At 43.7% G+C, this 19,583-nt stretch overlaps 1 protein-coding gene across 2 annotated transcripts in view; it reads right to left on the bottom strand.

The window, feature by feature from the left end:
• Positions 1–1,309: 1,309 nt before the first annotated feature.
• Positions 1,310–19,583, bottom strand: part of TAPT1 (transmembrane anterior posterior transformation 1) — an 86,856-nt gene continuing 68,582 nt past the window's right edge. For both annotated transcript variants that reach the window (XM_056855336.1, XM_056855337.1), the window contains exons 8-13: positions 13,019–13,128; positions 9,355–9,414; positions 8,195–8,263; positions 7,557–7,633; positions 5,202–5,362; positions 1,310–1,694 (exon numbers count right to left, since the gene is read on the bottom strand). In XM_056855336.1, coding sequence (XP_056711314.1) covers positions 1,477–1,694; positions 5,202–5,362; positions 7,557–7,633; positions 8,195–8,263; positions 9,355–9,414; positions 13,019–13,128 — 695 coding nt within the window. In that variant the 3' untranslated portion in view covers positions 1,310–1,476. The remainder of the gene's footprint in view (positions 1,695–5,201; positions 5,363–7,556; positions 7,634–8,194; positions 8,264–9,354; positions 9,415–13,018; positions 13,129–19,583) is intronic.

Raw genomic sequence — 19,583 nt, 5'->3', positions numbered from 1 at the left:
AATAAAATACATTCAAAATAAAGGTCTCCCTGCCTGTTTTTGAAGCTCCTACTCCCTTAATGTTTCCAACTTTGGCCTTTCTCCAACTGAAGGGAGAAAGATTTAGATAAAAGGGAAGAAGCACACCTCCCAGATCAGAGAGCACCAGCCTAATTTTTATTTTCAAAGACTGCTCAATCAGGACGCCATTTCTGTACATTCAACTCAGTAACAGTGATGGGTGACTTTTGAGGAATAAACATGGATTCGGAATTATAAACTTTAATATTTTTCCATTTTTACTTGGCCAGTCTGTGATTTGCTACTAACCTGACAAAGATCTGCAAATCATTCAGCATTTAAAAAGTCATGGTTACAAATATGTCAAAGTGCCTGAGACTATGGCACCCTGTCTCACACCCAGCTAAAATGTCAAATATTTATTTTGGGCTCTTCCAGAGCACCTCTTTGTCATTCTTCCAATGCTTTGGATACCCCGAAATAAAAACTGCTGTATACTTCAAAGCCCAAACACTTCATAATACATCTACATTCATTCTACTTAAAAGTTTCTTTAAAACCCACCCTATTCACCGTCCTTTTCAGGCTTTCTCTGTTTTTAGCCATGTGCTTGTTCAAGCCAAGACAGAAAAATGCTCATTTTAAGCTGATTTTTGATACACAAAATGTAGACAGTGTTTCTTCAACACAAGGGCTCACAGCTGCAAGTAAAACGCTTATGTGCCAATTGGAATCCCGCATCTTGATTCTGCCCCTTCCACCCTCAAGTGTGGATGTGTTCACATTTCACAAAGTCATTTAATTTTTCATTTTTAAAATACAGTGCAAACTGGAGAGAAAAAAGCTCTACTTGCCTAGTTAATGGGCATACTCTACTACTCCATTTTTCTTATTTTTTTAGTAGCTGGCTTAATATTTAGACAAAAATATTATGCATTAAATCTTTCATTTAAGGATAATTTATTTGGATTATTTGAAATTCATCTTGAACCATCTTCTGGTGGGCAATATCTTGATTGTTTATTGTAAGGAAAGTTTGAAAAAAGGCTCATGGCAGGTGAAGAATTTGGAGCTGCTTATGAAAGCCGGTAGAAAGAGGTGCTTCTCATTAAAGATGCAAACGCATTTCCAAAGTTTCCTTCTGGTGAAGGGATCTTGGCAAAAAGTGATATATTTTGGAAGCACAGTTCAAAGAGCATAAATGAATTAATTTCTTTCTCTGCACGTTATTTCCAGGAAAGCGAGGCTGTAGCTCTGCTAAGCTGAAGATTTCTTCACACTAATCACGTTTTCCAAAAACTCCAAGCTGAAACCTGACCAGTCCTGAAGCCAAGTTATTCATCACAATAGGGTTGCCATTAATAACTTAATTTTTAAATAAATATTTTAAGTGCCTATTTGGCAAGTGTCCCTCTATCCTGGTAGCATTTGCTGTTCCAACAGCTCAGTATCCTCAGCACATTTATTTACAAATGTTCAGTCAATTCTGTTTCCACAAATTGTGAACCTGTCTATCTCCAACAAATCTTTCTTTGCAGATCTGTATTTTATCTCTGAATTGTCCAGGGAAATATCTTTTTCATCCTCATCAGGAGTTGTCAGGAACTGATCAGAGCTGCTTGTCACAAGCTGTGGTGCAGTGTTTTCCTTCTGGTGCACGGGCTGACTGGTCACTGATGCAGACATGTTTTCATCTGTAAAAATCCATGCATAAAAAACCAGAAATTAGGACAAGGGGTGAGGGGTGGGGGCAGAGTATTTATGACAGCTCTGGACATGATAATTATTGCAAAAATATGTTTTAGTCACTGCACTGCCTGGTTGTCAGGTTCTTAACCTATGATGGCTGCTGCCACGTAGGCATCTTTTGATACCTTTGCATTCAAACGATAAAATCTGCACAGAGGCCTTGTCCATCAACCTTGGCAAAGACCAGAGCTTAGCAGTGGGAGAAGCTGCAGTGGAGTTTATCTAATGGTTTGTTCTGATACACACCTGAAAGCTCAAGAGTACAATGTCAGCTTTGCTAGAATACTTAAGCAGGCTTTTATAGCAAATTATTTTTAAGTTTTCAGAAACATTTCTGATAAACCAGCAGGTTGCAGATCTGGGCTCCCTCTCAGATATCATGTGAGGAAGCAACACCAGCCCCAAATTTTAAAGTTCTATCTCTGACCAAATTAATACAGCTAAATAATAAAATGGTAATTGATGACGAGGAGCAGAGAGGACAGTGAATGGAAAAGCCCCCCTGGCCCCAGGGGACACTCTGACTATTCCATGGCTGGTGGGAGCAGACGTTGGGCCACCCATTCCTCTCACTGTTGTGTGTGGGGTCGCTTAGATGAATTTTGCATGGCATGAAGAAGAAGAGTTGGTTTTTATAGAGAGTCAGCGTGGTATAGTGGTTAAGAGCAGTGGTTTAGAGCGGAGGACTCTAATCTGGAGTACTGGGTTTGATTACCCACTCCTCCACATGAGTGGTGCACTAATCTGGTGAACCGGGTTGGTTTCCTCACTCCTATACATGAAGCCAACTGGGTGACCTTGGGAAAGTCACAGCTCTCTTAGAGCTCTCTCAGTCTCAGGTGATTGTAAGCTGGTTTGATGATTCCTTAAGTGGTAGAGAAAGTTGGCATATAAAAACAAACTCTTATTATTATTATATGCCGACTTTCTCTACCTTTTAAGGAGAAAAACTGGCTTACAATCTCCTTCCCTTCCTTTCCCCACAACAGACATGCTGAGGTAGGCTAGGCTGAGAGAGTTCGGACAGAACTGTGACTAGCCCAAGGGTCACCAAGTAGGCTGCATGTGGAGGAGTGGGGAATCAAACCTGGTTCTCCAGATTAGAGTCCACCGCTCCTAACCACTACACCATGCTGGCTTTCATGCCAGAACATCTGACAATAGGCCACGAACAGAGTCCTGGGAAGGAGATAATCTGTCCCTTAAAGGGAGAAGAGGTCCTGCTAGAGTAGTAACCATATAGACCAGTGGGGTCCTAGACTAAGGCAATCCATTCTAATAATGGCAGTGAAGGGCAACGGCAGCATGTCTTTGGTCAAGCAGTTTTCCAAGAAAGAGATCTTTAGGGGGTACACAGCATACACGCTACCAAGTCCCAATGCTTGTGGCCTCCTTTTTATCTGATCGTGGGCAGCTGGGGTTTAAAGAACCTATACACCAGAGTGGGGAACTGGGCATTCTCAGACCACAAGGCAGTTGCCTCAGAGTCTTCCTCTTTCTCTCCCTCTCTCACCCCATATCAGCCATAGGGGTCCCTCAGCATGGAACCTGTGTACACCATGGCACCCACCGACACCACTCATGGCGTCCACATGTTTTTAAGAAGTGGGAGGGGCCAGGTGGGGATTTTTGCCACTGGAGATCAGATTATCTGCAGATTTTTTAAAAGTTGCTTTGACAGCAGCTTTCACCACAGCACAAGGAACTTCACTGTGAGAGTGCAAGTAATCTGTGTGTATGCAAGTCAATATTTTCAAACAACAGTTACAGGTAAGTGCAACCCTGTTTTGCAGAAGGCATGGTTCATTACGTATATGGAAAAATGTACTTTCCTCAAGTAAATGCGAGAAAAAAGAAGAAGAGTTGGTTTTTATATCCCGATTTTCTCTATCATAAGGAGTCTCAAACCGGTTTACAATCACCTTCCCTTCCTCTCCCCACAACAGACACCTTGTGAGGGAGGTGAGGCTGAGAGAGTTCGGAGAGAACTGTGACTAGCCCAAGGTCACCCAGCAAGCTGTGTGTGGAGGTGTGGGGAAACCAACCCAGTTCTCCAGATTAGAGTCTGCTGCTCTTAACCACTGCTACACCAGTCTGCCCAAGAAAACTTTATCAAAATACGGCAACCATACATTCAGCATAAGCATAGGGTTAACCCAGAGGAAAATGTAAGGATTGAGATTCTACACTGTATATGAATTGATATATAAATATGCAAAATCAGGTCAATGTTAAATTGAGAACAAACAAGAGTATACTTGAGGGGAAGGGATGTGTTGCTGTTTTTCCCTCTTTGGTTTTGTTTTGAAGTTGCAGCGTAAAGCTTATATACTTTGATCTCCTGGAATGTATTTTCTTTTTTTTTCTTGTTTAATTAAATAAATAAAATGTTTTAAAAAATTAATATTATTTGAAATATAGGTGCTGTGCAAACTAGAAACGAAGCATAAGAATTAACACTGCAGGCAGGCAACATTATAAAGGTACGTCCTTCCATTTTGTTAAAAAATTGTAATGGAAAATGCACAATATGGCTTCAATCAAGCGGGATCAGTTAGACAACTGGTGGACAGGTCTGGCAAACCTTCTGCCACTTCAGCTAAAAAAAACCCTGTGGTCAATTTTGTTTTTTTAAAAAAATCTGGAAGGACCAAAGTTTGAGCATAAGAAAGTCACATATTTGAACTGCTCACATTAATGATTTAATATGTGCTACAGGGGTCTGCAACCTTTTATAATTCAAGAGCCAAACAATTCAGAGCAAGAGATTAGAAAGTCAGTATAAGAAAGCATATTTCGCTAACTGAAAATATACAATTGAACATTACTGATTCACTGTTTAATTATCCATAAAGTGTCCGCAGCCCAAACTGGTTGTTGTGCGACCTTTATTAGGACTTGGCACACATTTTGTTTCAGTGCACTGGGATACATCAGTACATGCTCCACGTTTGGGTTACTGGCCAATGTTCCCCTCTATCATTTCCCTTTTTGTAAAGCATCTGCAAGAAGCCCTTTATTCCCATAAAAATTTTTGCCTCCCATTTCTGGGGAGTGACTGCCTCCTAATAAATCAGTCAGTTATTCCATCAGTCCATAATTCCCTTCACAGTGGTTATTCTAGCACTTACTCCTCCACTGTATCTTTAAGTTAAGCTCTCATTTTTTTAAGAGGCCTATTTGGTTCTGCACTGAGCCACATTTGGCTCTGGAACCATAGGTGGCAGACTCCTGATTTACTAGGAAAACCACATCTATGATTTAAACACGCAGAAGCATGATTACAGAATTATACCGTGCAATGAGATCAGGTACAGCCAATACAGAGATTTATGAACATAATACTGACACAATCTCATATCTGGAGTTGGAGAGGAACTGCTAGACAGCACTTCCAACAAGAGCACAGGCACAGCAAAGGGGCAGAACATAAGCAAGATGGTTCCACTCACCTTGAGTGGACTTGTACTTGCTTTGCTGTTTACCAAGAGGTTTGCCGGGGGTGCCGGCAGGAGGGGGGTTGAACAACTTCTCCTCCATGTTTGCTTCTTTGACATACTGGCATGACTTTCCCAACAGCACAATGCTGTTAAGGACTTTGAGCGAGATTAACCTGAAAAAAAAAAAGAAGTCCCTGTAAGCAGATTCCATTTCTTGAACAAGAAGCAGCTTAGTTTGATCCCTCTGAGTCAGATCCCTCCAGAGCTCTTGTGCAGTAACTCATAAATGCTACCACCAGCTATCAATGCTTTACTCCAAAACAACCAACTGAAAGGACCGAGGCCAAACTGCTAGGGGTCAACTGCTGCACCGGCAACTGGACAAGCCAACTAAAAACCTGGGAAAGAGGTGACTGAATCACTGCAGGTTCATAATACTTCTATAGCCAGACAGTTACAACAATTTAATATATTGAGGGTCAAAGCAGATGTGAGATTGGTGAACACAATCTCTTGTTATTTCTTTCAGAATTACTATGTTACACGTTGCTTTGAAGACCAGGTAAGGAATTCCACAGGAGGGGCATGCCCCTTCTTCCAATGCATGCCCCTTGCCCCAGTCTAAATCACTCCTTCCCCCAATCTTTATAGCAGCCATGTGGAGGCCAACTAGCCACCCCCCGAATGAGCATTTCAGGAAATTTTGAATCCAGATCTCCTGTGCCAAGGCTAATTTGGCCCTTTTAATAATTTTATGGCTCCAGTACATCTGAAGTCAGACACAACTAATAGTTCAATCTTTTATATGTTTGCTTAGAAGTAAGCCACAGAATACCAGGAGATTCACTCCCAAGCGTGTGTAAGATTGCAACTTTAAGTCTCATTGCCCTCAGTGGAACTTAACCCCCCCTGCCCCCCCCCCCCCACAAGTCCAACAGGATCCAGGCAACAAGCTTTAGTCACAAGCCGGAGAAATACATTTTGGCATTGTGCAAGAGTTCTAGAAAAAAGTGATGTTTTCTTACTAAGGAAAAAAAATCTGAGGAATTTTTTTTTGAGAAAAGATGTGTACGGAAATTTCACAGCATTTCAACAGGGTTGGGACCTAAATCATTTGACCTTTTGAATTACTAATTATGCAGGCTCACTGGAATCAGGTTGCAGAACTAAATATTGCTTTATTTAATCCTACTGAGAAAGCTGCAGAAGAATAAGTTAGCAGAATTGAACCATGGCCAAACTAACTTATTTGATACATGATAGATCAATGTCAGAATTGTAAGAAAAATGTAATATCTTTTTATATTATATAGCTAACAATTAAGAAAAAACTAAATTTTTAAAAATGACTAAGGATATACATAGATTTACAATAAAATTATACTACGTAGGAAGACATGATGATATAGAGGACTGAAATTTAAAGAGGCTGATTATTAAGGTGTAATGCTTTTTTTTAAAAAAAAGTAAGCTCCATGTTAACCTTAATGTGGTAATTGTGTATGTTTATATGTCATTGTGTATGTTTATATGTCATTATATGATGTTATGTTTGTTTGTTAGTTTATAAAAGAAATAAAACTATTTAAAAAGAGAGAGAGAGTTGCTGATTTTTTTTATGCCACTCAAGATGATGACAGCCAGCAGCCTGAACAGCCCAGCTTAGCCTGAGTTCGTCAAAACTTGGAAGCTAAGCAGGGTTGGTCATGGTCAGTACTTGGACTGAAGACCACCAAGGAAGACAGAGGTTGCGGTGCAGACAAAGGCAATGGCAAGCCACCTCTGCCCCTTTCTTGTCTTGAAAACGCCATGGTTGGAGCCACCGTGTATCAGGTGTGACTTGACAGCACATTCTTTTTCTTCAAGATAATTGCAGAAAACAGAACCCCACCGCTCAGCATACACAAGATGTGAATGAGCTAGATTCGAGTCTAGTAGCACCTTACAGTCCCACAAGATTTTGGGGTATACGTTTTTGAGAGTCAAAGCTCCCTTCGTCACATACAATCTGATGAAGGCCGGTTTGATTCTTGAAAGTTTATACCCCTCAAACCTTGTTGGTTTCTAAGGTGCTACTGGACTAAAATCTAGCCCTTCTACTGCAGACCGACATGGCTACCCTCTGAAACATAGATGTAAATAGTGATTTGATCCATGGCAGCACCTTAAAACCAGCACCTTTGTTTTCATCAGCAAACCACCCATTGTAGAAGCCAAAGAAGAGAACATGAGTGAGAACAAGAGTCTTTGAGCTACTTAAACAGCAATTAAAGTTAAAATGTTGTAGATTTTGAGTGGTTTTTTATTTTTTCAGCTGTCTAAATGAAAAGAGAAAATTTCACAAAATGGTCTGAGAGTTGCACTTACCCACAGTAGAAGAGGACAACACAGGCACAAGCCAATACACCTTGTACTTTTACTGAACTGGTAACCACCCTGATGAGCTAGAGAAAAGAAAGGGAGGGCATGTTTTAATAGAAGTTAATAAATAAGAGGAGAGAGAGAAAGAGAGAGAGAGAGAGAAAGAGAGAGAGAGAGAGAAAGTCCAAGTTACCACCTCCCTGTATTTCTATTTGCAATAGGGCCATAACATCTGTGTTCCATACAAGCACTAATATTTATTAGCTTCAACTTGCTGTTGCTTCAGTGTAACGTTATAAAATAATCCCATTTCATCAACCATTCATCATCAGCAAGGAAGGTAGCCTCTTTATCCGAGCTTAAACTGAAACCCATATTCAGATACTCTAAAAGCCAGCAATGTTTAAAATACTAAGGTATTTAAAAATGTTAAAAGCTACATCAACAGCTTATACCATTTTACCCCAACTGTACAATGCATAAAATGGTTAGGTTGAGTGGTTGGCCTCTAAATTTCAATCATTTCCCCTTCAGAGGTTCTCCCCAACTGAAGCTATCAGAAAAATATTTAACATTTCCTCCCTTGGTACATTTTTATCTATTATTGAAGGGCTATGTAATATGGCAAGAAATACATGACTTACTAAAACAGCCAATGGGAGAGGAATAAAGCCCATTCTCCTGGAAACAGAATCACTGTAATCTGTGTATGCCTGGGGGAAAAGAACTGGATTTTAAAAATAAAGTAGGACAAGTTCTATTAGGACTGGCCACATATTCTAAATTGTACCATTTCTAAGGCACCCATTTAAGAAAAAACAAAACTGTACTTCTAACTGGCAGAACCAGCCTTGCAAACTAGCAAAACACCATATGTTTGCCTGTGATTCCAATTAAAATTGATGCAATTTAAATTCACTGAGCTATAAAGGAAGATCAAGTTTTCTCACATTGTTCTAGCAAAATGCAAAGACATTTCACACCATTTCATTAGATAATCTAATGGGAGAGTAAAAATCTCATAAAAATTACAGAAACATGAAACGTGACAGTCATACAAGTATAGGCTATGATACCCTCTTCCTGCCCTAAAATTTACACATCATAGAATCAAAGAGTTGGAAGGGACCACCAGGGTCATCTAGTCCAACCCCCTGCACAATGCAGGAAATTCACAACTACCTCCCCCCCACACCCCAATGACCCCTACTCCAAGCCCAGAAGATGGCCAAGATGCCCTCCCTCTCATGAACTACCTAAGGTAATTGTTAGTCTCAGGTGTCTGCCCCTAGTATCCCTCAAACATACTCATCCAGACAGGTAGATCTGAAGCAGTAAAACTTTATTAGGAACTAAAGAGCAAAATAAAAGAACTGACTGCACGCAGGCAGGCAAGGTTAGCAATAGAGATCCCTAAGAGGCTACTTGCTTAAAAACACTAGTACGGGAGAATAAGATAAACATTGCTAGGCAACAGCGAGAGAAGCAGTTCTCATGAATGGAGACAAAACACGCCATACCTCGCTAGCCCAAATCAAGGACGGATAAGAGCTCTCAAGGGGCAGGATCTGGCCTGCGGGCCATATGTTTGACACCCCTGCTCTAGGATGTCTAGCTTTTAAAACAATTATTCCAAATAATTACTCACATCCATTTTTTATTATGTTTCATTGTAAAGGCTGCCACAGGCAGGTTCCCTGGAGAGGCAGCATGAAAATGTTCTAAATACATAAATAATTTTGAGAAACAAAAACATTAACATTGACCAATACAAGAAACAGAACCTTTCCACCTCCACACTTACATTTTTTTGTCGACTGCTAACAAGATCAAATGCAAGGCTAGCTCTGTATTCACTGTAGACCTGAGAAAACGGTAAAGCACACAGGTCCATTTTAAGATTTTATCAGAATTTATACCAAAACCAGGGTTATTATTGTTACAAACTTTTCACTATAACAATAATTTTCGATTTGTATACTTAATGCATATTACTGATGGTCTTCCACTGCTACTTGACAACCATGTGCACCAATTAGATGGGTACAATATGGTAAGGCAAAAGGTAAAGTTGGAGAATCTAAATGCAGTGCCTCACAGGTATTTTGATATACACAGGAGCGGGGATGGGTGAGTGGGATTCAGCTCTGTTCACATAAAAAACACGGGGCTGTTTCATTCATTGACATGAGCATTCATTGACAAGAACTCCAGAAGTGCATCAGACTCAATCACTCATTGCTGATCCAGCAGTAGGTGGGGTGAGGGCATGAATGCAATCATCAAACTGTTTGTTCCAGAAAAGACACTATTGCTAAGAATACTGATGTTCAAAGACTGCAGCCTGAATAAATGGCTCTTGGTCCAACTACAATCCAGTGCAAGCAGAGCTGAACCGACATGCCCTTTGACACAGATGGGCTACTTAGGTATGTCACTCACACTCATGTTGAGATGCTAGAAACACACTTGGGCAGTGTTTCAAAGCAAACCTGTTGTAAACTGGACAGGGCTTGGCTTATTGAAAATAGCTAAATCTTTCTTCAAAGGCAATGTAGTTAGAAGCAAGATGTCAAACATGTCTTTTGATTGATGCTAATTATTTCAAGCCCTGACCTGGATGGCCCAGGCTAGCCTGATCTCGTCAGATCTCAGAAGCTAAGCAGGGTCAGCCCTGGTTAGTATTTGGACGGGAGACCACCAAGGAAGTCCAGGCTTGCTATACAGAGGAAGGCACTGGCAAACCACCTCTGTTAGTTTCTTGCCTTGAAAACCCCATAAGGGGTCGCCATAAGTCGGCTGCGACTTGACGGCACTTTACACACAGGATTATTTCAAAGGAAAATAAAACCAAGAATGTGGGTAGAAAACAGGAAAGCTACGTACACACAATTTCAAAAAGCTTTAGAAGGATGTAACTGCTTTGAGGCTCATAAACTAGATTCTGCTTCAGCATCTGCAACTCTCACTGAAAACCAGCAATACTATTTTAGGTCAACCCCCCCCCCCAGGGGGTAGGTGGGTTACGCACTACCATTCTCCCACGCTAAGTCTGTGTATCACACCCAAGCAGCATGTTAACAAGAGACCTCATAGGACTTTCCCCATATCAAATCTAGCAGGCTGGGTCTTATGGTACTTTCACTTATCACTTTGTAATGTTTGCACTCTCTATGGAAAAATAGGGCATATTTAAATGCCTCAGGCTTAAGGAAATTGATTACATGCATTTAATAAACTTATTCCAATAATATGATACTGTGATGTTACTTCAAGATGTCAAATTAGCATCCTAAATTTGCTTCCTATACCACTTCCTCCTCCCCAAATGGTTTGGATGACATAAAAATGCTAACTCATCTTTCATCTTGCTTCTAACATCAACAATATAGCTAATTCTCAATGCAGCCAAATTGTGGATACTTATATGTGGAGACTGGAGCCATGAACAGGCAAGACAGATTTTCCTACAAATGTGAAAACTACCTCAGGTTTACAGAAAAATCTGAAATCTTAAAATAACAGGAGGGGTAAACTCCCCCACAAATGACAAGTGCCTGTACCTTTATGAAACAGATGCCCTCAGTGGCCATTGCTGGCAACCACAACAGTATTGCCAGCCTTCAAACTGTGGTTTCTGTCAGTAAAAGGCAGGGGGCGCGGGCAGGGCCATCCAGGGATGTTTTGCCCTTTGAGACAGGGCTCACAAGGGCCAGGCCTGGCAGCAACCACTGGCCAACTTGATACCACCCAACTTGCTTGATGCACCCAGGCCCAACTTGCTTGATGCACCCAGCTTGCTACAGTTCAACAGCAGCCACCCCATGAAAGCCAGTATGGTGCAGTGTTTAGAGTTTCAGATTATGATATAGGTAGACCCAAGTTCAAATCACCGTTCAGCCACAGAAGCTCACTGGGTGACCTTTGGGCCAGTCACAGCATCTAAACCTATCAGGGTTATTGTGAGGATAAAATGGAAGAAAGGAAAATGATTAAAGTTGGTTTGGTCCCCAATGTGGAGAAAGGCAGGGTATAAATCAGGGGTGTCCAATCTTTTGGCTTCCCTGGGCCACATTGTTAGAAGAAGAATTGTCTTGGGCTGCACATAAAATACACTAACACTAATGATAGCTGATTCATAATGTTTTAAGTAAGTTTACGATTTTGTGTTGGGCCGCATTCATAGCTTTCCTGGGCCGCATGCGGCCCAGGGCCCGCAGTTTGGACAAGCCTGGCATAAATGAATAAAAAAATAAATATAGTTTAGGATGGGAGGCAGATAAAAGGTTGGTGGATAGGTAACAAGGAGGCAGGGAAAGGATATGGGAGGCTGCCAGGAAGAAGGAAAGATTGGTGATACAGGGGAAAGTGAAGTGCCCCTTGGAAGTCCTTGCACATTCCCTACCATGCAACTGGACCATAGCTGTCCTGGGTACAGGCTGCTCAGGGAAGGGGCTGAAGATGGGGGGCAAATAAAGGTAGGCTGGCTGTTAGGTGGGAAGGAGAGAAGGAAGGACGCAGGAAAAGGGAAGAGACTATAGGGGTTTTCAGGAAAGGGAAAGAGAAAATATTGGGGGAGGAGAAAATTAGAAACCTCCCTCAAGTCCTTTCAGGTCCCCTGCATGTATTCTTGAAATTTTCAAGGCAAACATAGATTGGACAGTGGTAATGATACCAAGTTAGTCATACAACCATCTTGTGGTTTCGAAGAGGACTACACATTTCATCCTCTCTAAAGAATCATAGTAATGGGATATTAAAGGAGCGCCTACGTTATATTATGTGTGTAGTATGCAGAACCGTTGTTCAATATACTGCAATAGAAAAATTCAACAGACTTTTCAGAAAGGACAGCTTGGGCCTTCTAGTCTGCTTCTTATTCAATCTCTCCCAAGGTGGATGGGGTTATGTGACTGGTTGCTTCTCTCTGACGTGATGACATCATCACATGAGGCAAGTGGTCCTATATGTTATAAGGGAAGAGGAGCAATTCAACACAGGACAGCGGTTTCAGCAGCACTATATGTCACACGTAAAGTATGATCTGTATGATTTTTTTAAAAATCAGCAATTTTCAAGTGAAGGGCATAATCCATTCACAGATTGCCATAGATCTGAAGACAGCCCTTGTAATATTTCCCCCTCCCTGTGAACACACAGGTAACTTTTATCAAGGCAGGAGGGCTAGCTTAATGGGGATTTGGGGTCATGAATATCTTCTAATGGCCTTACATACTTCTAGTGTGCGTGCCAATGCAGGTGAGACTTCTGATACTTATCTCTGTGCAGGAGCTAGGCCCATGCAGGGTAAGCACTGGTAAGTATTTGGATAGGCAACCTCCAAGGAATACCAGTGGTGTGATGCAGAGGCACGCAATGGCAAACCACTTCCAAACACCTCTTGCCCTGAAAACCCTATGGGGTCGCCATATCAGCTGTGACTTGACGGCACAAAAAAAAATACTTACATCAGCTGTAATGTCATTGAATTTCGTTATAAAGGCATGTTTCACAATGTCCACCGCAATTTCCGATGCAATCACCATACAAACATCTGGAAATAATACCCATAGATGGTCTGTAAAGATTTTAAAAAAATGTACATACTTAATATGGTACAAAAAGTAATGATGGAAGAACATAAGCTCTGTTGGCACCACAGCAAAATCCCAGATGTTGTATAGGTCATACGTAACTGAAACATTGAGTAGACAATTGCAGATTTCCCCACAACATACAAGCAATCTTATATGATCAAAAGGATTTAGATCAGGGGTGTCAAACTCAATTGTTACGAGGGCCGGATACGTCATAAATGTCACTTGGTCGGGCCGAGCCATGCCTCGTGAGCCCAGATCGAGAGTGGGGTGTGTGGCTGCCTCGGCAGGCTGGATAAGAGCTCCCAAGGTGGCGGATCTGGCCTGTGGGCCGTATGTTTGACATCACTGGTCTAGATATTCCCCACTACAAAATGGCTTTCTACTGTCTTCTGAGGAAATGTACTCCATATAAATGAAATTATTACTATTAATAACAAAAAGGTACGTTGTTTACTCACCGAGAAGGTCCTTTCCGCTCTGAAGTAGAAGGTCATCTTGAAGCATTGGGTGTTTCTCGCTCCCATTGCTTGGAGAGGCAGGACAAAAGTTAAACTAACTTCCTGTCTTGGGGCGAGGAACGCCCACTGATCCAGTTTTACTACTAAGAGCTCACAAGAGACAATCAAACAAGAAACGATTAAACAAGATAACAGAAGAGACACACGACAGGTTGTATGCTGTCTTCTAAATGTCATAAACTTCTATAACTCATGTAACTTTAAGTATGAATACAGGAAGGTAAGGAAAATGGGCTAACGAACAGATAGCCACCCTTGGAAGATGAGCTACATCTCCGGGTGGGCAAGATGACCTTCTACTTCAGAGCGGAAAGGACCTTCTCGGTGAGTAAACAACGTACCTTTCCCGCTCTGAAGGAAGGTCATCTTGAAGCATTGGGATGTCCAAGAACCCTTAATCTGGGTGGGAAACTGAGTCCTCATCTTCCACTACATGCTGAAGAATGCGTCTACCAAAGGCCGCTTCTGCTGATGCTAGAGTGTTTATGCGGCCTAATGAATGTGGAAGGGTTTGACCATGTGGCGGCCCTACAAATCTCCTCAACCGATGCCTGTTTAAAGAAAGCAGCTGAGGTGGAGGTACTACGTAAGGAGTGAGCTGTGATACCACGCGGGACCGGAATGCCACCTGCTAAGTAGGCTTCCTTAATGCAGTCTCTAATGGTTGAACTAATGGATTGGCGAGACATGGAGAGACCTCTATTGGGACCATTAAGGGAAATGAAGAGAAATTCAGTTTTCCTAAAAGAGGCCGTTCTGGAAATATACACATGTAAGGTTCGCCGTAGGTTGAGCGTATGCCAGGTTGCTTCCCTGGGATTGGAAGGATTAGGGCAGAATGAAGGAAGGTTAATGTCCTGTGTCTGATGAAAGTGAGAGCGAACTTTTGGAGTAAAGGAAGGATCAGTTCGGAGGACGACCCTGTCTGTGGAAAATACATAAGTCGCTGCGCACGGAAAGGGCCTTCAGCTCCGAAACTCTTCTGGCAGACGTGATGGCTGTTCGAAAGAGAGTCTTCATTCTCAGGAACTTTAAAGAAACTTCTTTCAAGGGCTCAAACGGTTTGGAAGTGAGTGCTGTTAATACTGTATTGAGCCTCCAGGTGGGGAAGCGATGCGTCACTGGAGGAGTGGATTGTTCTACTCCCTTTATGAATGCCTTGACCTGTGGATGGGAAGAGATGGAAATTCCGTCGATAGAAGGGCAAATTGATGTAATAGCCGCAACTTGTTTACGAAGAGTAGCAGCTCTAAGGGTTTGGCGGACTCCATCCTGTAAAAATTGGAGAAGCTGTGGTAGGGAGGGGGAGGTAGGGTCAGCGTGTTTGCGGGCGCACCATCTAGCAAAGGCCTTCCAGGTGTAATTGTAGATTCTATTAGTGGAAGGGCGCCTAGCCCGAAGGATTGTGGAGATAACTTCTTCGGAAAGGCCAAGAGCTATAAGCCTGTTCCTTTCAATCTCCAGGCGGTTAAATGGAACCATCCCGGATCTGGATGGTACATGGGACCCTGTTTGAGGAGAGATTGTATGGATGGTAGATGCCATGGAGGACGGACTGACAGCTCCATCAAGGCTGGAAACCAAGGGCGGCGTGGCCAGTTGGGGGCTATAAGGATGATGTCCGCTTTCTCCTGGCGAATCTTCCGTATCACCCTTGGGAGGATGGGGAGAGGTGGAAATCCGTAGAGAAGGCCCTTTGGCCATGGGGACAGAAGAGCGTCCACTTGCTCCGCTTCCCTGTGGAAGAATCTTGAGAAGAAGCGAGGGACCTGACGGTTCTGGGCTGTGGCAAACAGATCCAGGACTGGAACTCCGAAAAGCTCTGCTACTTGTTGAAAAATCTGTGGATCCAAGGACCATTCTCCTTCGATGATCGATTGGCGGCTCAGCCAATCCGCCTCGAAATTGAGGGTCCCCTGTATGTGTTCCGCTTTTAGTGAGAGAAGATGTTTTTCCGCCCATGAAAGGATGGCGATGGCTTCCTTGTTTAGAGATCTTGATCTTGAGCCGCCTTGTCTGTTTATATGGGCCTTGGAGGCCACGTTGTCCGTCCTGATGAGGACATGTTGATGGTGTAGTAAGGGCTGGAACTTTAGAAGGGCCAGGTGGATTGCCCTCAGTTCAAGAAGATTGATATGCAACTTGGATTCCGCGGGGGACCAGATGCCCTTTGTGAAGGTGCCCGATACAGTTGCTCCCCAACCCACGAGGCTGGCATCGGTGAATACTTGAATTGGCGGTGGGTGAATGTAATGTTGGCCCACTGTGAGATTGTTGGGGTTGGACCACCATTTGAGGCTGTTTCTGGTATCTATGGTCAAGTCGATTCGCTTGTCTATTTTGTGGGCGATGAAGAGCTGGAAGGGATGAAGAGCGTTCTGAAGAGGTCTGGAACGGAAGCGGATCCACGGTCCCAAGTCGATGCAGGAAATCATCGAACCAAGGAATCTTGCAAGAGTCATGAGCCGATGATGAGGCCTCATGAGCCGATGATGAGGCCAAGGTTTTTGCTGTCAAGGCCAACTTGGATGCCTTGTCCTGGGGAAGAAACACTTTGTTTAGGTTGGAATCTATTATGGCTCCTAGATGGCGGATGCGTTGAGAAGGGATCAAAGAACTCTTGGATTTGTTGATGATGAACCCATGGAGTTGTAGAGATTTGACTACTCGGTTAGTGTGGTCAGAGGCTAGGGCGGCCGATGGAGCACAAATTAAGATGTCATCAAGGTACGGATGTAATTGGATTCCTTCTCTTCGAAGAGATGCTATGATGGTGACTAATATTTTGGAAAAGACACGTGGTGCGGAAGCTAAACCAAAAGGTAAGGCCTTAAATTGAAGATGTAAGTCCATGTAGTTGAAGCGGAGGAACCTCCTATGGGAGGGGTGAATGGGGATATGAAGGTATGCTTCCGTTAAATCTATCGAAGACATGTGAGCGCCGGGACGAAGGGCCTCAAGAATGGACCGTAGAGTTTCCATTCGGAATTTCTTCTTCTGGACAAAGCGGTTTAGGTATTTAAGGTCGAGAATAGCTCTCCAGTCGCCGTTCCTCTTAGGGACGGTAAAAAATATAGAATATATGCCTGTGGACCTTTCAGGGAGGGGTACATCCTCAATTGCCCCTATGTGTAGAAGGTGTGATATGGCGTTTAGGGTAATTCTATGTTTATCTGGATTTTTGTAAACTGGGGAGGATTGGAACTTGTCCCTAGGAAGAGACTTAAATTCTATGAGATAGCCAGATTGAATGGATTGTATTACCCAGGAGTCAGCCTGGGAAGAGGTCCAATGAGGAAGAAAACCCTGAAGCCTGCCGCCTATAACCGAGAAATTATTGTTTGTTTGGTCTGGGGAACTTGTCAAATTTGTCGAACTTGTCTCCCTTGAAGGACTGGGGGGGAGGTGGTCTTCCAAATCGATTGAATTTGCGAAAGGAACCCCGCTGGGAGGACCATGAGGAACGTCTCTGGTCATGTCTGAACCTAGGGAGGGTATGGGAGGAACGGAATGTTGGAGAGTAATTAGAGTGTCTGTTGTCCTTTCTCTGATTTTTCAGCATGTACCTGTTTTTGTCTTTGGTATCGACTAGCATCTTGTCCAGCCTTTCGCCAAAGAGCTTACCTCCTTTGAAGGGGTGAGCTAAAAGTATGGCCTTGGATCGATAGTCCACCTGCCAAGGTCTGAGCCATAGAGCACGGCGTATAGCCGTATTGGAGGCTATTGCTCTGGAGGCCAGGATAAGAGCATCCAAGGATGCATCCGCCATGAAGGCAGAGGCCTGTAGAACTCTGGATAAGCCTTCAGCAACTCTCTTGTCTGCAGTGGGTAAAAGTTTGATTAATTTCTTGGTCCAAGCATTAGTTGCTCGGGCCATCAGTGCGCTGGTGGTGTTGGCCTGTATAGCAAGGGCGGATGCCTCGTGGACCTTTCTAGAAAGGAAATCCATCTTTCTGTCTAGCATATCCTTGATAAACCCTCCCCCATCCTCTGTGAAAAAATCAGAGGTTTGGAGTGCAGTGACCGCAGCGTCCATTACGGGGAGCTCCAACAACTCCATTGCATAAGGAGCCAGGTCGTAAAGTTTTTTGGCAGAGCCTGAAAACTGTTTATTGTGAAGAGGTTTGTCCCATTCTGTTCTTATAAGATTCTCAAAATGTACAGGGAGAGGAACCTTGATAATATGTGAATCTCCCTGGGGAAAATAATCCTTACACCCCCTGCGTTTTACCTTAGATTGAGGCTCTTCAGAGGGTTCAGGCTCGCTCAGGAGGTCTAGAGCAAATAATGCCTTAGCCAGGAGAGACTGGTAGTCCTCATGGTGGAAAAGCCTAGGCTGCTGTTCCTGAGTGGAGGGGAGTTCTTCATCTGAAATGAATTCTCCTTCCTCCAAGTCCCCTGGTATACACTCCGGGCTAGCCACAGAATCATCATCCCTAATGGGTAGGTTAACATTCTTGGACTTAGCCTTAAGAGCAGCTTTAGTTAGCCATTGTGGGTTAGGTTGGGTGCAGGCTGGATCCTCTTGAGAGGATGTAGAAGATTGGGAGGGTGATTGGGAGGCAGAATCAGAATCCCTGGGGCCCTCAGTCTGGGTGTTAGACTCTCCCTTCTGTGCTTTCAGTACAAGGGCTTGAAGTTTGAGGAAATGATCCTCAAAGGTGTTTTTAATTAAGGTTTGAACTTGTTCCTCAGTCAATGGGGAATTATCAGGGGCCCCACCCTCGGCCGAGGGGGGGTACTTTACCCTTAGCAGCATCTGATCGGTTGCTGGAGGAGGGACCGGCAAGGACCTTAGAGGCCGAGGCAGCGCTCCTCTTAAGATGGCGGCGGCGGGTCGTTCTGTTCCCGCTCTTTTTGTCCTTCTTCTTCCCTGCCGTGTCCGCGGCGCCGCCGCCATTATCGGGCTTGGGGAGGGGTGGAATATCTCCCCCTGATTCCCGAGCTGCTGGTCCGCCTGGGCGGCCAGCAGTGGAAATCACTTTAAGGGCTGCGTCCCTATCAGTGTCCGAGAGAAGTTCGATTTCCTCGGAGCAGGACGTGGAGGCGGCCATCTTGGCTTCCCTAGCCCAGCCGACTCAGCCCTAACGCCGGAGCAATGCAGCCGAAGCCGCGAAGGTCCGGGCGGGCGCAACAAAGTCAAACGGGGGGGGGGACGCAGACGAGAAAAAACAGAGGGAGGGAAGGAAAATAACAATCTTGGAGAAGAGGGGAATAGGAAAGGTCTCAAGTTCCAAGGCTAATTCCCAGCTAATTCCCAGCTAAGGCTGGGACGTCCTCTCTCCGCGGAGGCAGGAGAAAAACTGGATCAGTGGGCGTTCCTCGCCCCAAGACAGGAAGTTAGTTTAACTTTTGTCCTGCCTCTCCAAGCAATGGGAGCAAAAAACACCCAATGCTTCAAGATGACCTTCCTTCAGAGCGGGAAAGACATTATGAAGCTCCTGTGAACGTGGACTTCTCTAGACCATGTGTATAAGTCCACAGCAAGAATAAGATCACATACAAGCAGCTGTTTTTCCAGTGCTGTGCAGATGTTTAATTAATGTACATATATACGTTGGTTATAGCTTTGCCTGCTGGCCCACTTCCATTCCCCGCGTCTTTCAGCCCCCATCTGCACAGGAGCTAGACCAGGAGTCCCCAACGTGGTGCCTGCTAACACATTTCCTGGCACCCAAGGGTTTTTAGGAAGTGGGGGGGCCACTGGAAATCTGACTGGCTGTGCAGATTAAAATAATGTTATTTGGCTGGCAGCTGCCACTACAGTGTTGGTTTTATTCTCTCACTCCTCTTTTCCAGTGTATTTAAAAAAATTACTCCTCTTGTCCCCTGCACTTGGGCTTCTTCTGTCTGTGTTGGCTCCACCTCCAGTGGTGGCCATTTTGTGGTTGCACCCACCATCCCATTTCATAATT

This window comes from Euleptes europaea, chromosome 9 (assembly GCF_029931775.1).
Source record: "Euleptes europaea isolate rEulEur1 chromosome 9, rEulEur1.hap1, whole genome shotgun sequence".
Taxonomy (NCBI): Eukaryota; Metazoa; Chordata; class Lepidosauria; order Squamata; family Sphaerodactylidae; genus Euleptes; species Euleptes europaea.
This window is presented reverse-complemented; position numbering and strand designations above follow the sequence as displayed.